The 27,651-nt window shown below is 36.5% G+C and overlaps 2 protein-coding genes across 3 annotated transcripts; both read left to right on the forward strand.

Moving 5' to 3' along the window:
• Positions 1-14,179: 14,179 nt before the first annotated feature.
• Positions 14,180-16,637, forward strand: LOC130951694 (FBD-associated F-box protein At4g10400-like). Of its 2 annotated transcripts, XM_057880400.1 has the most exons (5): positions 14,180-14,374; positions 14,568-15,499; positions 15,625-15,774; positions 15,866-16,163; positions 16,537-16,637. In XM_057880400.1, exons 2-4 carry the CDS (start codon positions 14,600-14,602, stop codon positions 16,145-16,147), a joined length of 1,332 nt encoding a protein of 443 aa, XP_057736383.1. In that variant the 5' UTR covers positions 14,180-14,374; positions 14,568-14,599; the 3' UTR covers positions 16,148-16,163; positions 16,537-16,637. The 2 variants fall into 2 exon arrangements, with proteins under 2 accessions (XP_057736383.1, XP_057736382.1); XM_057880399.1 differs by lacking the exon at positions 16,537-16,637 and having other exon boundaries at positions 15,866-16,371.
• Positions 16,638-22,421: 5,784 nt separating this feature from the next.
• Positions 22,422-24,530, forward strand: LOC130951498 (putative FBD-associated F-box protein At3g50710). The gene is made up of 4 exons (XM_057880153.1): positions 22,422-23,322; positions 23,448-23,597; positions 23,696-23,985; positions 24,337-24,530. Exons 1-3 carry the CDS (start codon positions 22,456-22,458, stop codon positions 23,972-23,974), a joined length of 1,296 nt encoding a protein of 431 aa, XP_057736136.1. The 5' UTR covers positions 22,422-22,455; the 3' UTR covers positions 23,975-23,985; positions 24,337-24,530.
• The last annotated feature ends 3,121 nt before the right edge of the window (positions 24,531-27,651 follow it).

Here is a 27,651-nt window from a genome sequence, read left to right on the forward strand (position 1 = left end):
GATACAAAGAGGATAACCAAATCTTACATACCAGCGGAAAATGCCTCAATTCGAATTGACGTCCCAGTAGGACAAGTAGCCACTGAAGCAAATTCACGCCAGAAGCGTGGCAGGGCGGAAAATGCCCCAATTCGAATTGATGTCCCAGTAGGACAAATAGCCACGGAAGCAAATACACGCCAGAAGCGTGGCAGGCCTGTCGGTTCCAAAGATAAAAATCTTCGAAAGAGAAAAGAGGTAAATACGATTCCTGTTGAAAAAGACATAGTAAAGACACCAGCAGTTGTCCAAAATTCTGATATAACGCCAGAAGACGTTCAGGTACCTGAAAATTGTGAAAATGATGAGATCTCAATAAATTATGTCTTTACATGAGAGAAATGGGACCGAAATAAGACAATTGTCAATGAAATATTTGCATATAATGTGGCATTAGATATCATGCATGAAAGTAAGGATCTTGAGCCAAGATCAGTCGAAGAATATCGACAAAGAAATGATTGGCCAAAATGGGAAGCAGCCATGAAGGCTGAATTAGACTCACTTGCAAAACGTGAAGTCTTTGGACCTGTAGTCCGTACACCTGAAGATGTAAAACCTGTTGGATATAAGTGGGTATTTGTGAGAAAACGAAATGAGAAAAATGAAGTCGTGCGCTACAAAGCCCAACTTGTGGCACAAGGTTTTTCACAAAGGCCCGGTATAGATTATGAAGAAACGTATTCCCCTGTAGTGGATGCGATAACTTTGCGTTATTTGGTCAGCTTATCTGCATATCATAAACTGCATATGCATTTAATGGATGTGGTAACAGCCTATTTATACGGCTCATTAGATCGGGATATCTATATGAAAGTCCCTGAAGGATTAAAGATATCTAAACCATCCAATGAATATTCGCAAGGGTTATACTCAGTCAAATTGCAAAGATCTTTATATGGTCTAAAGCAATCTGGACGAATGTGGTATAATCGTCTTACTGAGTATCTGGCCAAAAACGGATTTAAGAATGATGATATCTGCCCATGTGTTTTCATAAAGAAATCTGCATCTGGATTCGTTATAATTGCTGTGTACGTTGATGATTTAAATATCATTGGGACTCCCGAAGAGATTCCAACAATTATAAAAACTCTAAAAGAAGAGTTTGAGATGAAAGATCTTGGAAAGACTAAATTTTGTCTCGACCTGCAGATCGAGCATATAAAAGACGGGATCTTTATTCATCAAACAACATACACAGAAAAGATCTTGAAGAGATTTTATATGGATAAGTCACATCTATTAAGTACCCCAATGATCGTAAGATCTTTGGATGTGAAAAAGGATCAATTCCGTCCTAAAGAAGAAAATGAAGATATCCTTGGTCCTGAAGTGCCATATCTTAGTGCCATTGGAGCACTAATGTATCTTGTTAATAATACGCGACCTGACATATCATTCGCGGTGAATTTACTAGCAAGATATAGTTCCTCTCCAACCAGAAGACATTGGAGTGGAATCAAACAAATCTTTCGATATCTTCATGGGACGGTTGATATGGGATTGTTTTATCCCTATGGATCCAAGTCACAACTAGTTGGCTATGCAGATGCTGGATACTTGTCTGATCCACATAAAGGGAGATCTCAAACAGGATATCTGTTTACATATGGTGGAACAGCTATATCATGGAGGTCCACGAAACAGACGATAGCAGCAACCTCTTCTAATCATGCTGAAATACTGGCGATTCATGAAGCTAGTCGCGAGTGTTTTTGGCTGAGAAGTCTAATTCAATATATTATGTCATCATGTGGACTAATTGATCATAAGATAGCTCCAACTGTCCTGTTTGAAGATAATACAGCATGCATTGCTCAACTTAAGGGTGGATACATCAAAGGTGATAGAACAAAGCATATTTCTTCCAAATTCTTCTTCACTCATGACCTTCAAAATCAAGGGACAATTGATGTCCAACAGATCCGTTCAAGTGACAATCTGGCAGATTTATTTACAAAGTCACTCCCAAAATCCTCCTTTGAAAGATTGGTACATGAGATTGGAATGCGCCAATTTCGAGACATTAAATGATGTCGGCAAGAGGGGGAGACTGTACTCTTTTTTCCTTGGTCAGGTTTTTTCCCATTGGGTTTTTCTTGACAAGGTTTTTGATGAGGCAGTCCCCATCTCTAAAGGATATTGTACTCTTTTTCCTTCACTAAGATTTTTCCCACTGGGTTTTCTTTAGTAAGGTTTTAACGAGGCATAATCCTTAATGGGCATTCAAGGGAGAGTGTTGGGATAAACATGAAATGAATGCCCATTTATCAATTGGGCGGCTAATAATCTTTCCCATGCAAAGAGATTTATTTTCAAGGAAGAAATTTGAAGACCAACCTTTAATGAAGGTTGATTTTGTACTACTATAAATAAGGCTTCAGAGCCTTTACGTATAACACACAATAATACAAAATAAAGATCAATTCTCTCTTTATGTTGCAATCAAATACTCTTCTCTTTATATTTATACTACAATTCCTTCTCTTCTTTTATTTTATTAGTATTTTAAATTCTATTTTCTATTACTCTTTACATATAATATTAATAGCAATATTAACCATCTTTATTATATTGAGATAGTATCAAATGCAAATCTCTCTCTCTTTATTTTTAATACTTTTTCTTATCTTTGTATATATATACACAATACAACATATAATATTATTATATATATATAAAAATAATTGAGCTAATTATATTAATAATAGAGTCTTCTATTTTATATATCCTTTATTTTACAACAAATTATACAATTTTACTTGATTTTTTATTTAAAATTAGATCATATAGACGAGTTAATTTAAATCGGCTTGAATATGAGGGATTGTATCCCTAATTATAATAAAAACAACTAAAACAGAATTAAATATCAACTTAATTTAAAAAATATTCCTGAGAAATGAGGCTCAAAGTCATTTTGTTCATTAAAAAATCCAGAACAAAGTCTAATTAAAGGCACTAAAATAGATAAAAAATTAGTGATTCATACATAATAGTATTTGAGAGAAATAATTATTAAAAAAATATAACCAATTTACTCGGTTCAAAGTTTAATTCAAAAGATAAGAAAGGATTACCAAGAAAAGAAAAAAAAAGACTATATTAAAGAAATTTTTTATTTTTGATATTGGATTATTGTGGTGTTTTTTTTTTTAATTATAGACTGCTGTAGTATTTTTTTGAAATATGGGAGGTAGAAATTTTTGTATTTGGATCTCTCGATTTGTATTTAAAAAACATCTGATTTGTGTATTTCTCACCATTTTAAAAAACACAAAAAATTATAATATTTAAATATATCACTCATCCCATTTTCATGAAAGAAAAAATTAGCTGAAAATTAGATTTGGTAATATATAAATTATTAAATTAAATAAAATTATTAAAGCAAGTTTTTAAGTTATTATAATTTAAGTTTATCAGTCATAAATTTTTAAAATGTTGAATGTATGTTATTGGTAATAATTTATATGATTAATTATTTAGTATTATTAATTATTAATTAAAAATATATCAATAATGTATTTTATGTGTGTATATTATTTTAATATCTAATAAATTAAAAAAATATAAATTAAAAATATACTATATCAGTTTTATTATCAAGTGCAAAAATTTTATTTTAATATAATATAATAGAATAATAGATAGATAGATTTTAAAACCCCTAATCACTAAAACTAAACAGAAACGATAACAAAATATTAATTGATAAATGATAGGATTAGAACATTATTTGACCATACTTTCAAATTTTTTTAAAGATTTGATTTTCTTAAAAATTAAAAGCAAGATTATTAACGTCTTCATAAATGTGCATAATTAATTAATTATAAAATAATTTTTAGTAGAGAAGGAAGATGATTGAAAATAATGATAACTAATTTTTGTAAAAATATGTATATTGTTCATGATATTTTTTTTTATTTAAAAAAATGTTCAAACAGGTTAGGTCAGGCTAAGTTTTGTTTTTAATAGGCCTGGTCTGTCATGTTTTTAATAGGCCTGGTCTGTCATGTAGTCAATTAACTTGAACTTGACATTGAATTTACTATAATTTTTTTTTAAAATACTAAGTTTGGTCTGTTATTTAGCTTAACCTAACCTGAAGTCTGTTAAAAGATATGATAATTTTTTTTTATAAAAATAAAAATATTATTTAAAAAAATTATTTTTTTAATAAATATATTTATATGTGCTCATACCCTGGCCCAATAATAAAGGCCCAGGTCCAAGCGAAAGGCCTAGTCCAGAGGATTGAGCCTTGCTAAGTACCGACCTTCATGCTAAGAAGTCGGTCTTGACTACGATTTGCTCTAAAGAAGTCGGGACGGAGAATAGTTGGCAGATTAACATCAATTCAAATAAATAACTGCCCCCAAAATCTCTCTAACCACTTCAGGGAGCCATATCTTAACCTCCCTAAGATAAAGGGACGGTTATCACCCTAAAAATATGGCACTACTCCAACGGTGGTTATTGGCTCACCCTATAAATACACTGACACTCTTCAGGTATCTCTAAGTTCCAATACTCTCTAAACTTGCTTAGACCCTTGCTGACTTAGGCATCAGAGTGTCTTTGCAGGTACCACCCCCCTATTCATTCACGTACACAAGTCGGAAGGAGGTTCCAACGTGCAAACCTGCTCGTAGACTACCATCCGCCAGCGATTGGGCCAGCCAAATACGGTCTAGTCTATTAATCTCCGGTTACCCACCGTAACATTGGCGCCGTTGCCGGGGACCCGAGAGATCAGCCACCAATGGCGGACAACAGATCCCACGAAGAAGGCCATGTAGAGACAGATTCTGAACAAGAGAATCTGGATACAGGCAATAACGATGCGGACTTCACCCTCCACCAGGAAATTAATAATCAACATAGGAAAGGTACCTCCGGAGTAAAAAACCCGAAGGTAAACTCCTCAGAAGGACGCGAATCAGAAAAAGAGGAACCATTTCATGTAACCGAACTCATGGGATTAGTCCACAGCCGCCTGGAACAGTTAGAACAAGAACGGGAGCGTCAAAAGGAAACTGAAAAGAACCTAAAAGAGGAGATGGAACGACGAAAAGAGTTAGAAAGGAAACTCTTAAAGTTAGAATCCTCCCTCAAAGGTCGCAACTCCCGTGACGAACAAGAAGAACCACCCTTAGGGGGGAGGATCCTTTCAGCGAGGACATAATGAGGGCAAAAGTTCCGAAGAACTTCAAAAGTCCTGACATGAACCTCTATGATGGAACCACAGATCCCAAGCATCACTTGAGCAACTTCAAAAGTCGGATGTACCTAGCTGATGCTTCCGACGCTACGCGATGCAAAGCCTTCCCGACCACTCTATCGAAAGCAGCGATGAAGTGGTTCGACAGCCTCCCCCCGAGGTCGGTTACCAGCTTCGAAGACCTCTCAAGGAATTTTTTGATGAGGTTCTCTATCCAGAAAGACAAAGTGAAACATGCACCGAGCCTCCTGGGAATAAAACAGGAGGTCGGAGAATCTTTACGAGCCTATATGGAAAGGTTCAATAAAGCATGTTTAGAGATTCAAGACCTGCCCACAGAGGCAGTCATAATGGGGTTAGTCAATGGACTCAGAGAAGGTCCCTTCTCACAATCCATATCTAAAAGACACCCCGTTTCTCTAAGTGATGTACAGGAAAGAGCCGAAAAGTATATCAACATGGAGGAAAATGCCAAGCTAAGAGACCTAAGCTGGCGACCCGGGCACCCTCCATCAATAAAAGAGAGGGAGAGGGAGCCCAAGAAGAAGGAAGAACTCGGTCTCGACAGACCAAGGAAGTACCACTCTTATACTCCTCTAAAAGTTTCAATAGTGGATGTATATAGAGAGATTTGTAACACTGAAAGACTGCCACCCCCAAGACCCATTAAAAATAAAAAAGGGGGGAGCCGCAATGATTACTGTGAGTACCATAAAATATATGGTCACTCCACAAACGACTGTTACGACCTTAAAAATGTGATAGAAAAGCTGGCTAGAGAAGGTCGGTTTGATAGATATCTCATAGAAAGGTCGGACGGTCATGGAAAGAGAAAGCGAGACGATATGGATAGAAGAGACCCACCACCGCAAACTCCAGAAAGACATATCCATATGATCTCAGCAGGGTTCGCGGGAGGGGGACTCACCAAATCCTCTCGCAAAAGACATCTCAAAAGAGTCTACCAGGTCGGAGAAGAGTCATCCGACCTCCCTACCATTTCATTCACAAAAGAAGATGGGCAAGGAATAATCCCTGGACACGATGATCCAGTAGTAATAACTATGATCCTGGCGAATGCCCATCTCCACAGAACCCTAGTAGACCAAGGAAGCTCAGCGGACATCCTTTTTAAACCCGCCTTCGACAAACTAGGGTTGGATGAGAAAGAGTTAAGAGCCTACCCCGACACCTTGTATGGATTAGGTGACACACCAATAAAACCACTGGGATTTTTGCCCCTCCACACCACCTTTGGAAAAGGGGAAAAATCAAAGACTCTGAGTATAGACTTCATAGTCATTGATGTGGGGTCAGCATACAACGCTTTAATCGGCAGAGCTACCCTTAATCGACTCGGAGCAGTGGTATCCACTCCCCAACTTTGCATGAAATTCCCGACTTTAGCGGGGATAGCAACGGTAAGGGGAGACCAAAAGTTGGCAAGGAAATGTTACAACGAAAGCCTAAATCTGAGAGGGAAAGGCAGAGAAGTTCACACAATAGAGCTCGGTGGTGCAAGGGCAAGAGAAGAGCTGCGACCACAACCGGGAGCAAAAACCGAGGAGATACAGGTCGGCAAAGAGGAAGGGAAAAACACTCATATATGAGCCAACCTAGGGGAAACCTTAAAACAAGAATTGACCAATCTCCTAAGAGATAACTCCGACCTCTTCGCCTGGAAGGCCTCTGACATGCCCGGGATAAACCCCGAGCTCATGTCCCACAAGCTCTCGGTTTATTCGGGATCCCGACCTATACAACAAAGAAGACGTAAGCTCGGCCCAGAACGAGCCCTAATAATAGAAGAACAAGTACAGGCGCTCCTGGAAGTTGGCTTCATCAGAGAAGTCAAGTACCCAACATGGCTAGCCAATGTAGTGCTAGTCAAGAAACAGAATGGAAAATGGAGAATGTGTGTCGACTACACCGACTTAAATAAGGCATGTCCTAAGGACCCTTATCCACTACCAAGTATTGACACCCTAGTGGACTCCAGCTCGGGGTATCAATACTTATCATTTATGGACGCCTACTCGAGATATAATCAAATCCCAATGTATGAGCCAGACCAGGAGAAAACACCATTCATCACACCCAGAGCTAATTTCTGCTACGTGGTCATGCCATTCGGATTGAAGAATGCAGGAGCCACATATCAAAGGTTGATGAATAAAGTGTTTTCCCCTCATATGGGGAATCTAATGGAAGTGTACGTCGACGATATGCTGGTAAAGACCAAAAAGGAAGTCGACCTCTTATCAGACCTCTCACAAGTCTTTGACACCATAAGACTGCACGGGATGAGATTAAATCCCGTAAAGTGCACCTTCGCGGTGGAGGCAGGGAAATTTCTAGGATTTATGCTAACACAAAGAGGGATCGAAGCCAATCCCGATAAGTGTAGAGCCATCCTAGAAATGAAAAGTCCGACTTGTTTGAGAGAAGTCCAGCAGCTGAATGGCCGACTTGCAGCCCTCTCCAGATTTTTGGCAGGATCGGCACTAAAATCCCTTCCACTATTTTCCTTATTAAGAAAGGGATGCCAGTTCGAATGGACCCCTGAATGCGAGGAGGCATTCCAGGAGTTCAAAAACTTTTTAAGCCAACCTCCTATTCTGACCCGACCAGTATCTGGAAAAGACCTCGTCCTATACTTATCCGTAGTGGACAAGGCTGTCTCATCAGCCCTGATAAGAGAAGATGAGGTCGGACAACATCCAGTTTATTTTATCAGTAAAGTTCTACAAGGACCTGAGCTAAGGTACCACAAACTAGAGAAGTTTGCCTACTCCTTAGTAATAGCCTCACGAAGGCTACGACCTTACTTTCAGGCTCACACAATAAGAGTTCGTACGAACCAACTCATGAAGCAAATTCTCCAAAACATGGATGTTGCAGGGAGAATGGTTCAATGGGCAATAGAGCTCTCCGAGTTCGACTTAAGATATGAAACTCGGACGGCGATTAAAGCCCAATGCCTCGCTGACTTCGTTGCAGAATACGTGGGGGATCAGGAGGAAAAACCAACTACATGGGAACTCTATGTAGATGGATCATCCAACAAAACAGGAAGTGGTGCAGGCATAATATTGGTAGATGAAAGAGGAACCCAGATAGAGGTTTCCCTAAAATTTGAATTCCCAGCTTCAAATAATCAGGCAGAGTATGAAGCCTTGATTGCCGGATTGAAGCTAGTAGAAGAAGTCGGTGCTACAAAGGTGATGATATTCAGCGACTCACAAGTGGTGACCTCCCAAATAAGCGGAGAGTATCAGGCAAAGGACCCAAATATGAAGAGGTACTTGGAGAAAACTCTGGAGCTTCTCGGGCGCTTTGCAGGAACCGAGATTAAACACATAACTCGGGATCTAAATAGCAGAGCAGACGCCCTATCCAAGTCAGCAAGTACCAAGCCAGGAGGAAACAACAGAAGCCTGATCCAAAAAACTCTCCAGGAACCCTCAGTGGTAAAAATAGAAGACAAACAAGAAGTCCTTAAGGTAGTCGGTTTAAACCTCGGATGGATGAACCCCTTGGTCGAATACATGAAATTCGACATCCTCCCTAAAGAGGAGAAAGAGGCTAAAAAGATCCGAAGGGAAGCACAACACTACACATCGGTGAGGAATATTCTCTACAGAAGGGGGATATCAACACCACTATTAAAATGTGTACCGACCTCAAGAACCACCGAGGTGCTGGAGGAAGTACATAGTGGGATCTGCGGAAATCATCTCGGAGTAAGGTCACTAGCCAGGAAAGTAATCCGAGCTGGATTCTACTGGCCGACCTTACAGAAAGATGCCATGGAATTTGTGAAAAAGTGTCAACCATGTCATATGCATGCAAATTTCCACGTGGCTCCACCAGAAGAGCTCATCAGTATCACTTCTCCATGGCCCTTTGCAAAATGGGGAATGGATTTGTTAGGTCCTTTTCCCCAAGCACCAGGACAAGTCAAATACCTGATCGTGGGAATAGAATACTTCACAAAATGGATAGAAGCAGAACCATTGGCCACCATCACCGCTCAAAGAAGTCGGAAGTTCCTCTACAAAAACATCATCACAAGGTATGGGATACCTTATTCCATCACTACAGATAATGGAACCCAATTCACCGACTCTACCTTCAAAAGCTTAGTAGCCAGTATGAGAATCAAACACCAGTTTACCTCGGTAGAACACCCGCAAGCCAATGGGCAAGCCGAGGCAGCCAACAAAGTCATACTGGCAAGGCTAAAGAAAAGGTTACAAGAAGCAAAAGGAGCTTGGGCTGAAGAGCTCCCCCAGGTGCTATGGGCTTACAGGACAACACCCCAATCCGCCACTGGAGAAACACCCTTCCGACTAGTTTATGGCGTAGAAGCAATGATACCAATAGAAATCAATGAACAAAGCCCAAGGGTAGTTCTCCACGACGAGATCGGAAACATACAGGGGCACAAAGAGGAGCTCGACTTGCTCCCCGAAGTCCGAGAAGATGCCCAGATAAGAGAAGCAGCGTTGAAGCAAAGGATGACTGCAAGATACAACAAAAAAGTCATTCGGAGAACATTTACCCCGAATGATTTGGTCTTAATCAGAAACGACATTGGAGTCAACAAGTCAGGGGAAGGAAAACTTGCTACTAATTGGAAGGGACCATACAAAGTCAAGGAAGTTTTAGGAAAAGGTTATTATAAAGTGACCGACATGAACGACACTGAGTTCCCAAGGTCGTGGCATGCTTGTAATCTGAAAAGGTACTACAGTTAAAAGCGAACCCTACTCCCTGATGTACTCTTTTCCCAGCTTCATGATTTTTTCCCAAAATCAAAGGGTTTTTTCTGAAGAAGGGTTTTTAATGAGGCATCATAGTAGAGGCTAAGGGAAAATAGGTTAGTAAAAACCCTTAGTAGCAAGAAGGTATCTCCCTAATCAATAAAAGATCTTTTTTTTCATTCGCAATATCTCTTACAAATTCCTTTCTATTTTCTAAGTCTTTCTACGAAACGCGCCGACTTAAGCTCGACAAAACGTGAAAATCCCATGAACCGACCTAGATGGTCGTCAGAATAAAACGACGAGGTACAAGTCGGCGTAAAGAGGTTATATGAGTTGATCGTAAAAAACTCGGAAACAATCCGACTCATAAGTCGAAATGAAAATCCGAGTCGAAAAAGCTCGGAAATACTTCAACCCGTGGATCGGAGTGAAGAACCGAGTAGAAGAAAAACGCATCGCAAAAATAACCTAAGTCGTAAGAACTCACTAAAGCAAAGTTGAGTATAAGGAATAATAAAAAGAGATTGAAAAACCTAGGAAAAGGTTTAAAGGATGTCCTAAAATCCTTAAACACAAGGCTCAGACAAGCCAGAGAGAAAGGTTTTCAGAAAAAAGACCAAGGGGACTTCGAAAAATCAAAATCAGAAAAGCATACACCCCATAAGGTAACCTAAACCCTTATCCAAAAAGGGGTATTTATTTTGTTAAATAAAAAAAAAACCTTATTAAAAAAGGGTATTTTTCAAATATTTTGTTTACGGCTTTGAGAGGCCAAGAGAAACTGTTCCATAAATACTACCAAAATAAATAAAAGAGTTTAAAAAAGGGGGGACCCACAAGCCGGGCCCCCAAATAGCCAACAAATCATTTTTTAAGAGGAGTAGACAAATCACCACCGGAGCCAGGAGGGGCACCACCAGGACCACGAAGAGAAGCATCCATAGGAGATGAAGAGGAAACAGGAGGAACTGCTGAAGAACCCGGAGCATCCTTTCCACGAGGAGGAGACTCAATGATCCGCTGCCCTCGAGTCTTCAACTCTGATTCAGAAACAATCACAGGGACAGGGAGATCAACTATGGCTCCGTAAATAACAACTTTGTCAGGATGTAAAGGAGAAATATCCAAGTCGGGAGCAATAACTTTACTTGCTCTAGGAAGATCCTCCAAGACTCCTCGGCGCCATCAGCAATAGAGTCCTCCAACTCGTCGTATGCCTTCCGAGAATTCAGCAGATCATTCTTCACAGACACAAGATCATTGAATAAACTTTGATAGCTGGCCTGCGCTGTTTTCCTCAACTCCATCTCCATGTTGCATTGGGCTTGCAAAACCTTCCCCTTCTCCCGGAGAACATCTCTCTCCTCCTTCAACTTGGCGATTTCCTCCTTCAACTCCCTCTCATGCCCTTGGTACGAACGAAGCCTTCCTTCCAGCTCCTCAACCCTCGGGGTCATCCCTAAAGAACTGAGAGGAGCCTTCTCAAAAATGTCCAAGAGTTTGCCACAAACCCCCGCCGCCTTGAGACTCTCCTCAATCATAGTGGTAAGGTGGCTCCGAACAGACATATCATCCATGCCTATGCGAACATGGGGATAGATATTCTTTCGGACGAATGTAAGAGCATCCACCTCACCAGAAGAGGCAGACTCCAAGGTCTTGCGCTTCTTTGGCTCAGGGGAGGGTCGGACGACAGGGGGCGGTTGAGAGGAAGCTGAAGAAGAGATCACAATGGGCTTAGAAAGAGTCCCAACGTTCCGAGGAGGAGGGGGAGGAGAAATAACCCTGGCACCACCAGTCCTGGCGCGAGACTTGGCTTTGGCCTCCTAGACCCTCTGGTAAGATTCCTGAGCATTCGTCTTTGCCATTTCTGAAAAAGAAAACAATAGCTAAAGAATTAAAACAAGTCGGAGAGAACAATTCACAAGTCAGGAATTCAAAAAAACAAATGAAAGCTACCTAGCTGTGCTTGGATAAAGGTCGGAGACCCTTGGAAAAACTTTTTAGTGTCCAAATATGGGGCCCTCCCCCACACTTCTTGGAGGAACCCCACAATGGCGACCTCCACTTCATCCAGGTCATCCAGACCATATTTCTCACAAGGGGAGGCCTCCAGCCAGTATAAAGGAAAGCGAGGAGAAGAGTTATCATCCAGAAAAAAGAGGTGGTGACCCTCTACAGCTTGCACTTTGAAAAAATAATTTTTAAAGTCATGGAAGGATTCGTCAAAAAGGGTAAAGATCCTCCGACCTTGTATGGCTCGGAAGGAAACCCATTGTTGTTTATTGTTTAACCCACTGAAGGGCATGGTCATATGGAAAAGATGGAAAAAGATTTTCAGAGAGGTCGGGAACTCCAAAGCATGGCTAATAAATTGATAAATTTTCAAAAAACCCCAAGAGTTGGGGTGAAGCTGAGTGGGGGCAACCCGACAGTGTTGCAAAACAGACATCTCAAAATCTGAAAAAGGTAGAAAAACGCCCAGACGGGTGATCATGCATTTATACATGAAGAAAAAATGAGGGGCCGTCTCGTTGGCCCTCCCATGGCAAACTCGCTCCTCTGAACTTGGGATAAGCAATTCATACTTAGGCTCATCCCCATCCGAGGTACAGAGCCGGTGATGAGTACGAAGATGAGTAATAAACTCAACATCAACCAGCGGCTCCTCCCCCAAGACAGTAACGTCAACCCAATCTACGGAGGCCATTTTTCTTTTCCTAAAAGAGGATGAGGAAACCTACAAAGGGAAAAAGAAAAGAAAAAATCAAAAACAAAGGTCTCTAGAGGGAAGAAAAAGGAACTAAGCAAAAGTCTACGAATCTACTTATCTACAAAATGAAGGCATACGAAAAATAAAAAAAGAGAAAAAGGAACTAACCTCTCTCTGTAATGAAGGTTGGAAGAAACGGAAGTCTCCAAAACACAGGAATGCAGCACGAACGAATGCAGCACGAACAAATGAAGAACGAACGAGGAAGCAGTTAGAAAAATCGCAGAAAAAAAGATAATGAAAGAGAGGGAAAAGAATTTATAAATGCTCTAGGGGCATAATGGTAAAAACGGGGCAGTCATTAATGAGAAATGCACCGTTACCAAAGCCATCAATCCCTAGGAGCATCCCTAACAGACACGACGCTTGAATAGACGTAACTGTCAGAAACAAAAGGTCACGAAAATCACGTCGGTTTAAAAACCCGCGTCTCCTCTAAGAAAGTCGGCTACGAACCCGAGTAAAATACTCGAACCCAAGTCTTAAAGAGACCTTGGGCTCGAGTAGGGGCACTGTTCATACCCTGGCCCAATAATAAAGGCCCAGGTCCAAGCGAAAGGCCTAGTCCAGAGGATTGAGCCTTGCTAAGCACCGACCTTCATGCTAAGAAGTCGGTCTTGACTACGATTTGCTCTAAAGAAGTCGGGACGGAGAATAGTTGGCAGATTAACATCAATTCAAATAAATAACTGCCCCCAAAATCTCTCTAACCACTTCAAGGAGCCATATCTTAACCTCCCTAAGATAAAGGGACGGTTATCACCCTAAAAATATGGCACTACTCCAACGGTGGTTATTGGCTCACCCTATAAATACACTGACACTCTTCAGGTATCTCTAAGTTCCAATACTCTCTAAACTTGCTTAGACCCTTGCTGACTTAGGCATCGGAGTGTCTTTGCAGGTACCACCCCCCTATTCATTCACGTACACAAGTCGGAAGGAGGTTCCAACGTGCAAACCTGCTCGTAGACTACCATCCGCCAGCGATTGAGCCAGCCAAATACGGTCCAGTCTATTAATCTCCGGTTACCCACCGTAACAATATGTAATATGTTATATTTAATATTTATAAACAATTTTAAATGTTAAAGTATTTAAAATATACAAAATTATTTATAATTAAATATAATAAATTTAAAATATCTCATAATTTTATTAATAATAAAAAAATTATTTATATATATAATTATATATTAAAAACCAATAAAACTAATTAATAAGCTTAGATCTAACATATTAACATAATAAAACTTTTATAAAAATCTAAACTTATACCTATTTTATAATAGACTAAGTTAAGCCGAACACAGACCAAGTTATAAGCCCTTGAAAGGTTGCCTAGCATTTTTCCACCGCTAATTCTCACCCAGCTTCACATCATTATATTATAGTCAAATAATCGCAAATCGCAAGCTAGTTCCCGGTTCCTCTCTCTAGTTTTTCTTTCCCTCTCTTTTATCGTTCTTATTTTAAATTTAAATACAGCTGCCGCCGCTGCCGTCAAAACTCACAACCACGGCACCACCGCTCTCCACTCGCCGGCAGATCACGGCACCACTGGTACACCTTTTCTTTCTCGAAATTAATTTTGTTCATATTTGATTCATATCTTCTTTCAGTTTCCTTTTTTTAATTTATCTGATCGTTGTTAGAATCTTAGTCCTTAAGCGGAACCAACCAAGAGTTAAATTGATTCCTTCGTTTTTCCTAAATTGTAACCCTAACCCTAAGTTAACTCTAACCCTTTCTCCAGATACAAAATTGACAAAAGGCGAATCCATCAACATGGATAGGATCAGTTACTTACCGAACACTATTCTTTGCGACATTCTCTCGTACCTCCCAACAAAGCAAGCTGTATCCACCAGCATCCTCTGTCGCAGGTGGCGCCACGTTTGGAAGGATCTCCAAGTCATTGACATAGATGATAGACCCTTTTGGTCCTCTGGGAGAGCCAGCTTTGATTCTTTTGTCAAAGCTATTCTAACTCAGCGCAATGCAGATTCGTACCCCATCGAAAAGTTCCGCCTCACTTGCGAAAAATTTGAAGAGGATCCCATCCCAACATGGTTTAATGCCGTCATTGGCCCCCGTCTTCAGGAACTGTATCTCAGTCTTAATGTAATGTTTGGAACCAACTTGCCTAAAGCCATATTCACTTGTACATCACTTAAGTCCCTTGTTTTGAAATGTGATATTTCATTGGATTATGGTCCGGAGTTTCCAGATGTATATCTGCCATCCCTCAAGAACCTAGAGTTGGATATCGCCCATGTGGACAACAAGCTTTTATCTGGATGCCCTGTTCTTGAAAATCTTAAGCTCATTCTATTTGACATGACCCCAGAACGTTATGTTTATACACCTACAATTCAGATGCCTCAGACATTGAAGAGTTTAACCTTTGAAGATTACACTATCATGTGGGAAGAGATTAACCATCGTGTGATAGACACACCATCTCTTGAATACCTCTATTTGAAAATAGTGACCTCGGGGGTTCTTGAGCTACAGGTTTCGGCTAGCTATTTTCCCAACATGGTGGAGGCACATCTTGATATTGAGGAAGAACAGTCACATCTTGATATTCACGGTGAACCTGTTGAACATGTCTGTTTGGTCCCCATGCTTCTCCAGGCACTTCATGAAACAAAGTTGTTGGCATTGAAACCTTACACAACACGGGTAACATGCTTATTATAATCCCATGATTCCTCAAGCTTAATGCTTGATATAACTCAATAATTTGAATTTATAACTATAATTTTGAATTAGGAATTATATTTAATATCTAGTTATCTTCTACACAGTGCTTATTTAGTGCTCCAGCTTTCAAGTTTCCAGAATTTCACCGATTGCTCAATCTAGAGCTTGATGTTCCATTTTTCAACACAAACTTCCTGCTAAACTTCCTTCACAGCTGTCATGTACTTGAAGCTCTCGTAATTCGTATTTGTAAGGTATGAATGCATTTCAAGTTAAATCTAGTGTCTCTATTTACTTTTTGTTGTTTGCCTGAGTCTAATGAGAAGTGTTGTTTTTTGTTATCAGGAAGTCTATGTCCGCACCATGGACTATAATGGACCAACACCACCAACCATGGTTCCCAGTTGTGTGACATCACATCTCAAGAGTTTTGAGTTTAGAGAATATCAAGACACTGCAGATGAGCTTGAATTTATTGCATATCTTTTAAAAGGAGGACTTGTTTTGAAGACAGTGACAATTCATCTTAAATCTGATTTCGACCTAATGACAAAGTACAATATTGTCAAGGGTTTATCTGCTATATCCAGGGGCTCTACAATATGTCAGTTAAATTTCGTTGATTAAAATCCCATTTAACATGGTATGAACTCACACTATTTTAGGGTCCTAGAGTTTTATATTATTAAAGTTGCACAAAATTGAGTCAATTTTAGGGCCAGTGTTCCACCTAAATTCTTGAAATATTTGTTGATGCTTGTGAATACTTCTTACCGAATATCATCCTTATGAATAAATTTGTCTGGGGCCCTGTTCCTTGAGAAATAATGAAGTATGCACTTGAACATTATCGGTGGTTTGGATTTGCTAACTTTGATATTGACAATGACAAGTATTTTCAATTCTTTGTTTCACGCATAATTTTTTTTTTGGTCCCTCAAAACCTTGGAAATTTATATATGCCGTTTAATGCTATGATTTGCATAAGCTCTTGAATATATCGATTTATGATGCAGGATGATGGCATCTCTACTCTCTGGGAAAACTGCCAAACGTTTGCTTGTTTTATGGTTATGTTCACAAAACATGTGGGCTACTATTTAACCGTGTTGCTAGATTAAACCACTCTATAGTATATTTTGTGTATGAATTTCTGTTTTTGAAGGAAGTTGGTAAGTTAAGACTAAGTTATCCACTCCATATTGTTTTACACTTTTGACGTTATCTATGGTTCTATATTTCTCTATTTTTAAGTTGGATTATTTTTTGTGATGGGCAAAAGTATGCATGGTTAATTAGGACTAGATGCCATGATTTGGCAGAAAGTGATTTTTAGAATTAAAATAACATGTCGATTTTTGAATTTGTTAATATTTTTCAATAATATCTTTGGAATCTTACTAACTATTAGTTTGCGTGAAACAAAGCTAAGAGTATGTTATACAATAATTAATTAATTATAGATCAAAGAAATCAAATTGATTTTCTATATTTTTTTTTACAATAAAATTTTGTATTCAAGCCATTTAACCAATTAAATTTAACTAAGTTGTTATAACTTAATTTAATTTTATGCGCCATCATCTCTAACAATCTTTTGATTTAACGCAATTGTCTTTTATATGCAGATTTCTTATTTTTTTTCAAATTTTTTTGGCGCTTTCTGCTTTCTCTTTCTACTCTGCATACTCTTCCTTCTCTTTGTTAAATAAAAAAATCATGAACGTGAAAAATAAAAAAATCTTCTGACTCTTAAATTGATTGCCTCCTTAGACCTGACTAGGATATGAGTCATGTTTTTATTTTTCACTTTTCTGTGAGTCTTTTATTGATTAATTTATTGGGCAATTCATGATTATTTTTATCTTTTATTTGTTTTTAATTTTTATACTTTGTTTTTTAGAATTGTTGAGATCATTTATTTTCTCCAGGCGAAGTGCTTTTTCGATGCACTTGTTTTGAGGTTGAGGTAACTTTTCATTTTTTTGTTAAATTTAGTTTGTTGTTTTTGGTGTTGGTTCACTTGTTGTGGGTCATATTAATTAAAAAACTTTTTATTTTCTACTCTAACAAGTTTTTAGAATAAGTGTTATTATTTGAGAAAATATTTTATAAATATTAAAAATGTTTATTAAATTAGTAATTAGATATTTACATATATTTATTATTGTGATAAGAAAGAATTGAATGCCCAATTATAAGATTGGGCGGCTAACATTTCCTATATTGAAGGAATAGCTTTTCAAAGCAAATTGAAAATTAATAAAGGTTGAAATAAAAACAAAGACCTGTCACCTGTATAAATAGGTGAAGCCTTGCTTGAGTTTATCCAAGCAATAACAAAACATTCTTACCTCTCTCTTCTTTCATGCTTTTTAATATTATAAATTCTATTTTCTTCTCTCTTTATGGGTGTTAGAATATAAGTATTAATATATAATATTAATACATTTCTATTAGTGTGAGATATTGAAGTGGTGAATATTATTATTAAAGTTATCTATTTACACATCTTTATTTTATATCTAATACATCTTATTTATTTATTTTGCAACACGTTATCAGCACGAGAAAAATGTGATCAAATTTTAGGAAGACTCCAGAAAAATGGCAAGGATATATTCTAAAGATATTTGCCTTGCGGATAGTGCAAGTTCGCACACTATTCTTAGAGAGGTGTTATATATTTTGCCTATCTTGTGCTAAAAGAAGAATATGTTAATACTATTATTGGCTTGGGCAATATGATAGAAGGCTCCGAAAGAGCTAAAATTTTGTTTCCTGGAGGAACAAAATTCATAATAAATAATGCACTATTATCTACCAAGTCTCGAAGAAACTTGTTGAGCTTTAAAGATATTCGCCGAAATGGATATCATATTGAGACTATGAATGAGGAAAATCATGAGTACTTATGAATTACAACTCATGATTCAAATAAGAAAGTTATATTATAAAAGTTGCCCTCACTTTCATCTGGGTTATATTATACCAAGATTAGTGCAATTGAATCACATGCCATTGTAAACCAGAAGTTTACTAGCCTAAATGATTTCATAACTTGGCACGATCGATTGGGTCATACGGAAACAACCATGATGAGGAGAATTATTGAAAACTCCCATGGACATTCACCAAAGAACTAGAAGATTCTTAAATCTAGTTAATTTTATTGTGCTGCATGTTCTCAAGAGAAGTTAATTTTAAGGCCATCACCAGTAAATATTGGATTTGAGTCTCCTGAATTCCTAGAAAGGATTCAAGGTGATATATGTGGACCTATTCATCCACCATGTGGATCTTTTAGATATTTTATGGTCCTGATAGACGCATCTTCGAGATGGTCACATGTGTGCTTATTATCTTCTCGCAACCTGGCGTTTGCGAGATTACTGGCTCAAATTATTCGATTAAAAGCATAATTTCTAAAAAATCCAATGTAATTCGTCTTGATAATGCTGGTGAATTTACTTCCCAAGCTTTTGATGCTTATTGTATGGCTAATGGAATAAGTGTTGAACATCCAGTAGCTTATGTTCACACACAAAATGGGTTAGCAGAATCACTTATTAAATGCCTCCATTAATTGCTAGACTCTTGCTTATGAGAACAAATCTCTCAACCTCAGTTTGGGGGCATGCTATTTTACATGCCGCAGCACTTATTCGTTTGAGACCAACGAGTTACCATCAGTCCTCTCCTGTGCAATTAGCTTTTGGCCAGCAGCCAAATGTCTCCTATTTAAGAATATTTGGGTGTGCGATATATGTTCCCATTGCACCACCTAATCGCACCAAAATGGGACCACAAAGAAAATTGGGGATATATGTTGAATATGATTCTCCCTCTATAGTGAGGTATCTTGAGATACAAACTGGAGATGTATTTAAAGCCCGATTTGCGGATTGTCATTTTGATGAATCAAAATTTCCAACATTAAAGAGAGATAATAAGTTTCCTGAAAAGGAACTTAATTGGAATGCATCATCGTTGATGCATTTAAATCCTCGATCAAGACAATGTGAACTAGAAGTTCAAAATATTATACATTTGCAAAGAATAGCAAATGAATTGCCTGATGCATTTTTCGATACAAAAAGAATAACCAAATCTTATATACCAGCGGAAAATGCCCCAATTCGAATTGATGTCCCAGTAGAACAAGTAGCCACTGAAGCAAATTCACGCCAGAAGCGTGGCAGGGCAAAAAATATCCCAATTCGAATTGATGTCCCAGTAGGACAAATAGCCACTGAAGCAAATACACGCCAGAAGTGTGGCAGGCCTGTCGGTTCTAAAGATAAAAATCATCGAAAGAGAAAAGAGGTAAATACTATTTCTGTTGAAAAAGACATAGTAGAGACACCTGCAGTTGTCCAAAATTCTGATATAGTTTTAACGCCAGAAGACGTTCAGGTACCTGAAAATTGTGAAAATGACGAGATCTCGATAAATTATGTCTTTACAGGAGAGAAATGGAACTGAAATAAGACAATTGTCAATGAAATATTTGCATATAATGTGGCATTAAATATCATACATGAAAGTAAGGATCTTGATCCAAGATCAGTCGAAGAATGTCGACAAATAAATGATTGGCCAAAATGGAAAGAAGCCATGAAGGCTGAATTAGACCCACTTGCAAAATGTGAAGTCTTTGGACCTGTAGTCCGTACACCTGCAGATGTAAAACCTGTTGGTTACCGATAGATATTTGTGAGAAAACGAAATGAGAAAAATGAAGTTGTGCGCTACAAAGCCCGACTTGTGGCACAAGATTTTTCACAAAGGCCCGGTATAGATTATGAAGAAACGTATTCCCCTGTAGTGGATGCAATAACATTGTGTTATTTGGTCAGTTTATCTGCATATCATAAACTGCATATGCATTTAATGGATGTGGTAACAGCCTATTTATACGGCTCATTAGATCGGGATATCTATATGAAAGTCCATGAAGGACTAAAGATATTTAAACCATCCAATGAATATTTGCAAGGGTTATACTAAGTTAAATTGCAAAGATCTTTATATGGTCTAAAGCAATCTGGACGAGTGTAGTATAATCGTCTTATTGAGTATCTGGCCAAAAATGAATTCAAGAATGATGAAATCTGTCCATGCATTTTCATAAAGAAATCTGCATCTGGATTCATTATAATTGCTGTGTATGTTGATGATTTAAATATCATTGGAACTCCTGAAGAGATTCCAACAACTATAAAAGCTCTAAAAGAAGAGTTTGAGATAAAATATCTTGGGAGGACTAAATTTTGTCTCGACCTGCAGATCGAGCATACAAAAAATGGGATCTTTATTCATCAAGTGACATACACAGAGAAGATCTTGAAAAGATTTTATATGGATAAGTCACATTCTTTGAGTACCCCAATGATCGTAAAATCTTTGGATATGGAAAATGATCAATTTCGTCCTAAAGAGGAGAATAAAGATATCCTTGGTCCTGAAGTACCATATCTTAGTGCCATTGGAGCGCTAATGTATCTTGCCAATAATACGCGACCTGACATATCATTCGCGGTGAATTTACTAGCAAGATATAGTTCATCTCCAACCAGAAGACATTGGAGTGAAATCAAACAGATCTTTCGATATCTTCATGGAACGTTTGATATGGGGTTGTTTTATCCCTATGGATCCAAGTCACAACTAGTTGGCTATGCAGATGTCGGATACTTGTCTGATCCACATAAAGGGAGATCTCAAACAGGATACATGTTCACGTATGGTGGTACAGCTATATCATGGAGGTCCACGAAACAGACGATAGCAGCAACCTCCTCTAATCATGCTGAAATACTAGCAATACATGAAGCAAGTCGCGAGTGTTTTTGGCTCAGGAGTTTGATCCAATATATCTTGTCATCATGTAGACTGATTGATCATAAGATAGCTCTAACTGTCCTGTTTGAAGATAATACAGCATGCATTGCCCAACTTAAAGGTAGATACATCAAAGGTGATAGAACAAAGCATATTTCTCTCAAATTCTTCTTCACTCATGATCTTCAAAATCAAGGGACAATTGATGTCCAACAGATCCGCTCAAGTGACAATCTGGCAGATTTATTTACAAAGTCACTCCTAAAATTTTCTTTTGAAAGATTGGTACAAGAGATTGGGATGCGCCGATTTCGAGATATTAAATGATGTCGACAAGAGGGGGAGACTATACTCTTTTTTCCTTAGTCAGGTTTTTTTTCCATTGGATTTTTCTTGACAAGGTTTTTAATGAGGCAGTCCCCATCACAAAGGATATTGTACTATTTTTCCTTCACTAAGGTTTTTCCCACAGGATTTTCCTTTAGTAAGGTTTTGATGAGGCAATCATCCTAAATGGACATCCAAAGGAGAGTATTGTGATAAAAAAGAATTGAATGTCCATTTATGAGATTGGGCGGCTAACATTTCTTATACTGAAGGAACAGCTTTTCAAAGCAAATTGAAAGTTAATAAAGGTTGAAAACAAAGGTCTGTCATCTATATAAATAGGTGAAGCCTCGCTTGAGTTTATACAAGCAATAACAAAACATTCTTACCTCTCTCTTCTTTCATGCATTTTAATATTATAAATTATATTTTCTTCTCTCTCTATGGGTGTTAGAATATAAGTATTAATATATAATATTAATACATTTCTATTAGTGTGAGATATTGAAGTGGTGAATATTATTATTAAAGTTATCTATTTACACATCTTTATTTTATATCTAGTACATCTTCTTTATTTATTTTACAACATTTATATATATTTTATTAACTATATTGTATATAAAAAGTTAATTATTATTATAAAATATATATTATTAAATTAGTTATTACAAACAAACACGGAAACACCCTTGGTTATCCTTCAAATCCTAAACCAGGAAACCTACACCTGAGACAAACTTGAGAAAGCGAAACCATCAATCATGAGCATGGATAGGATCAGTTTGTTACCGAACTCTATCCTTTGCGACATTCTTTCATACCTCCCAACAAAAGAAGCTGTATCCACCAGCATCCTCTCTCGCAGGTGGCGCCATGTTTGGAAGGATCTCCAAGTCCTTGACACAGAGGATATACCCTTTTTGTCCCCTCGGTTTGATTCATATGTGACTGATATTCTATCTCAGCGCAGTGCAAATTACCCTATTAAAAAGTTTCGCCTCACTTGCTATAATAGTTCAGAGGATCTCATCGTAACATGGCTTGATGCCGTCATTGGTCCCCATCTCCAGGAACTCTATCTCTGCTATAACTGCATTAATATAATGAAGAGACACAAGTTGCCTGAATCTATATTCACTTGTGTATCACTCAAATCCCTTGTTTTGAAACGTTTTTGTCATTTGAATTATGAGTTTCCAAATGTTTATCTACCATCCCTCAAGAACCTAGAGTTCGAAACCGTCTCTGTGGACCCCAGCAAGCTTTTATCCGGCTGCCCTGTTCTTGAAAATCTTAAGCTCATTCTACAGAGCATAACCCTAGAAGGTTTTCATGTACCCACAATTCAGATGCCTCGCACATTGAAAAGTTTAACCTTTCATGATTTCACTGGCATGATGGAAGAGATTAACGTTCGGGAAATATACACTCCATTTCTTGAATACCTGCATATCAAAACAGTGACCTCGGCGAACTCTAAGCTAGTATCAGTTATCAATTTTCCCAACATGGTGGAGGCATATCTTCATGTTTGTTCTAAAGATGGTGAGCATGTAGGTTGGGTACCCGTGATTCTCCAGGCACTCCGTGAAACCAAATTGTTGGCATTGACATATCACACAACGGAGGTATTATGCTTATCATAATCCCATGATTCCTCAAGCTAAATGTTTGACGTAACTCGATAATTTGAATTTATAACTATAATTTTGAATTAGGAATTATATTTGATATCTAGTTATCTTCTACACAGTGCTTATTTAGTGCTCCGGCTTTCGAGGTTCCAGAATTTCACCGTTTGCTCAAGCTAGAGGTTGATTTTTCATGTTTCAACACAAACTTCCTGCTAAACTTCCTTCATAATTGTCATGTACTTGAAGCTCTTGTAATTTTTGTTTGGAAGGTATGAATACATTTCAACTTAAAACTAGTGTCTGTATTTCTTTTTAGTTGTTTGTTGTTTCCCTGAGTCTATCGAGAAGTGTTGTTTTCTGTTATCAGCGAGCATATGATCACCCGGTGGAATATAATGGGCCAAGACCACCAAGCATGGTTCCCAATTGTTTGACATCACATCTCAGGAGTTTTGAGTTTGGAGGATATAGAAACTCTACAGATGAGCGTGAATTTATTGCATGTCTTTTACAAAGAGGACTTGTTTTGAAAACAGTCACAATTGATCCTGATTCTGATTTGGACCAAGAGACAAAGTACAATATTGTCAAGGGATTATCTGCTATACCGAGGGGCTCTCCAATATGTCAGCTTAATTTCATTTGACCACAAGCATGGTATGAACTGATCTCACTATCTCTATTCTCCGTTTTTCGTATGTTGGAGCCTTAGAAGTTTAAAATTATTAAAGTTTCATAACATAGGGTCAATTTTAGGCTAGTGCTCCAACTGAATTCTTAAAATATTTGTTATGCTTTTGAATAAATTTGTTTGATGCCCTGTTGATAAATAATGAAATATACACTTAAACATAGTATCGGTGGTTTGGATTGGCTAACTTTGATATTGACAAGTATTTTCATTTCTCTTGTTCATCCTTAACAGTTTGTTTTTTTGGGTCTCTCATCCTTGGAAATTTATATATGCCATTTGATCCTTTGAGTTGTATGTATGACTTTATGATGCAGGTTGATGGCAACTCTACTCTTTGGGCAACTGATTTTGTTTGATTGTTTTACGGTTTATGTACACAAACATGTTGGCTGCTATTTGACAATGTCTTTAGATTAAAGCACTATATAGTATGTATTGAGTATTGACTATTGTGTATGAATTTCTGTTTTTGAAAGAAGTTGGGATGTTAAGACCAAGTTATCCATTGCATATTACTGTACTCTTCTGACGTTATCTACGGTTCAATGTTTCTATATTTTCAAGTTGGATCATTTTTTGTGAGGCGTAAAAGTATGCATGGTTAATTAGGACTAAATTCCGTGGTTTTGCAGAAAAGTGATTTTTTCTGACAATGAATTGATGATTTGTATATCACAAACAGCAATTTTCATTTCTCCCCACCACCAATACAGATTTTTTTGGTCTTAACTCTCAATTGTTGTTGATGAACGTGACACTGTGACAGGATTATGCAATGGTTTGATACCAATCAAAGATAGTGTTGGACTCTGACTAATTTCATGGATATTCATCCACTCAAATCTGGTCATAATACAATAGTGATAGATTTAGTCTTGCCACCTTCAAAAATACTTTAGAACCTTTCAAGTTTTAAGCTACAAATTAGTCATAGACCTTTTAAGCAGTTTTTGTATGATTAAAATTCTAAAGTCAATTTAATTTTTACTGATTTATAATCCAAATATAGAATTATTCTTAAATGAATTCAATTATCATTTTATAAGATTTATTCCAAAAAAAATTAATTAATTCACAATTCAGTTTATTCCAATTAAGATAAATTCAAATTTAAAAGTATTTTTGGTAGTATTATAGTATAAGATAAAAGAGGAAAATGTCAATAATAATATGTACAAGTAGTAAATCAAACTATGTTTATCCTGTACAAGTAGCTATTTAACTCAATTTACTACTTGTGCAACATATTCATGATAAATTGAATCAATTTGTTTCGATTTATATATAAATAACATTTTATTCTTCATGGTAAATTGAATCAACTTGACTCTATTTACATGTAAATAACATTTGAATCGATTTATATAGAAGTATTCAGGATATAGTATATAATTAATTTTAGTTTAGCAACATCGGTGTAATTTTAAATTGAAAATTGAAATTATTTTATTTGTATAGTTTATTCTGTAAAAAATATTATTATGAGAAATTGTCTTTCATAAAATCTATATGCAATTTATTTGTTGATGTCATAATTATTCTTAGAATTAAAATAACATGACTTCCAAATCTTTTAACTCATAACTCATTATCATCACAAAAACTAATGAATTGGTTAATATTTTTCAATAGCATCTTTGGAACACCATTAACTATTAGTTTGCGTGAAACAAAGCCAAGAATATTTTATACAAATTGACTCTCTATATTTCTTTTATATGTATAAATTGAATTCGAACCAAGATACACTTATACATACCTTTTTAAATAACAAATATGAGATGGTTGTTGATTTATTCAATAATGTCCAACATAAGATTCTGCATAGTTCTTTGAAAAACACGTTTTAAGTTTATCTGTATGGTCCTCTATTAGATCATTACTAATCTTCAATAATTATTTAACCAATTATTTTGTCTCCTCTTAATTTGAGGTAATTATACATATAAACAATATCATATTTTTACTAGTTTGAATATTAATAAAACTGTTAAAAATAAAATAAATTCACAGTTAAATGCACAAAATTTTATTTTAACTGTAATAGAATGGTATGTCATTACTTTAATTAAAGGTTAAAAATTATTGTTCCATCTTTTAAAGTTATCGTACATTCACCAATTAAAAAATAGAAGACATGTGTATTTAGATGTCATCTTTTAATTAAAGCTATCAATATTATTGAGTGTTTTTGTACTTTTTTAATACAGATATGTGTCTAAATCCAATCTTGTTTAAAAGTTCAGTAGCTATTAGATCATAAGATTTTGACACATTCAGACGTCTAAATTCCAATAATCTTAAATCCTAATAAACAAATAAAAAAAATAGTAAACCTTAGAGACGATTTTGTATGGAAAAAAATTAAGGATAGAAAAATTTTTCGACTTATATCTTTAGAGACTAAAATGGTACTTAACCCTAAAAAAACTAAACGACCTTGAGAATTATTCTTAAAATATAATGAGACTCCTAATAAAAAAAATTTGTTAATCCTAGTTGGTTCTTAATGGATAAATCAATAGTTTAACATGTGATGTAGACTTATTCTATTAATAAAGAGAGAAAATATTGATAGAAAGGTTAATCAATCTCATAAAAATAAAGATCATGAGCTAAAAAGACTATTTTTTTTAGGACTTTATTGTTTTTCGAAGTAATTGTCAGAGGCCGTTTAGATTTTTTTTAATTTTATATTTATAATTATATGACTTTTAAAGTTAATTATATTTTCATAATTTTATTATTTATCTTGTTTGCACTAATAACAAAATAAATATACATATAACTTAATTACAGTATAAATAAAATATAAATGATGTCAATTTTATTTTATTTTTTTTAATATAATCAAATTTGATTCAAAGAGTGATAATTTGGATAATTACATTATATCCATTTGAATTTATTTTTTGTTAAATCCAATTCAAATATTGTGATTTGATTGGATTATTTTATATCCATTAAAATTTATAATTCTATATTTTTTTATTCTATTGTAGAATTGAATTACATCCCATCCAGATTTAATTTTTAAAAATTTTACAATTTAAATGATATCTATATAAATTCAAGATTTAAATTTTAAAATTTAAAAATTATAAATCATTGATTGATTTTTAAATCCAAATAAATCAAGTGAAAATAGATTATAATAATTTAAATTTAATAAAATAAAATAAAATGAAATCATATAATACCTTTTATAACAAAAATCAAACAAACAAACAGCCTTGGTTCTCCTTTAAATCCTAAACCCTAGAGTTGAGTCTAACCCTCTCCAGATACAAATTTGAGTAAGCGAAACCATCAATCATGAACATGGATAGGATCAGTTTATTACCGAACTCTATCCTTTGCGACATTCTCTCTTTCCTCCCAATAAAAGAAGTTGTATCCACCAGTATTCTCTCTCGCAGGTGGCGCCATGTTTGGAAGGATCTCCAAATCCTTGACATAGATGATAGACCCTTTTTTTCCCGTCCGAGATATCGGTTTGATTCATATGTGAATACTATTCTAACTCAGCGCAATGCAGATTACCCCATCCAAAAGTTTCGCCTCACTTACTTTAGAAGTTTAGAGGATCTCATCTTAACATGGCTTGATGCCGTCATTGGTCCCCACCT

The sequence above is a fragment of the Arachis stenosperma genome, chromosome 9, assembly GCF_014773155.1.
Source record: "Arachis stenosperma cultivar V10309 chromosome 9, arast.V10309.gnm1.PFL2, whole genome shotgun sequence".
In the NCBI taxonomy this organism is placed as follows: domain Eukaryota; kingdom Viridiplantae; phylum Streptophyta; class Magnoliopsida; order Fabales; family Fabaceae; genus Arachis; species Arachis stenosperma.

Coding starts and splice junctions, on each gene's coding strand:
- LOC130951694 (XM_057880400.1), top strand. CDS start 14,600: ATGGATAGGATCAGTTACTTACCGAACACTATTCTTTGCGACATTCTC. Junction 15,500..15,624: donor TGAAACCTTACACAACACGG/GTAACATGCTTA, acceptor TCTTCTACACAG/TGCTTATTTAGTGCTCCAGC. Junction 15,775..15,865: donor TCGTAATTCGTATTTGTAAG/GTATGAATGCAT, acceptor TTTTGTTATCAG/GAAGTCTATGTCCGCACCAT.
- LOC130951498 (XM_057880153.1), top strand. CDS start 22,456: ATGAGCATGGATAGGATCAGTTTGTTACCGAACTCTATCCTTTGCGAC. Junction 23,323..23,447: donor TGACATATCACACAACGGAG/GTATTATGCTTA, acceptor TCTTCTACACAG/TGCTTATTTAGTGCTCCGGC. Junction 23,598..23,695: donor TTGTAATTTTTGTTTGGAAG/GTATGAATACAT, acceptor TTCTGTTATCAG/CGAGCATATGATCACCCGGT.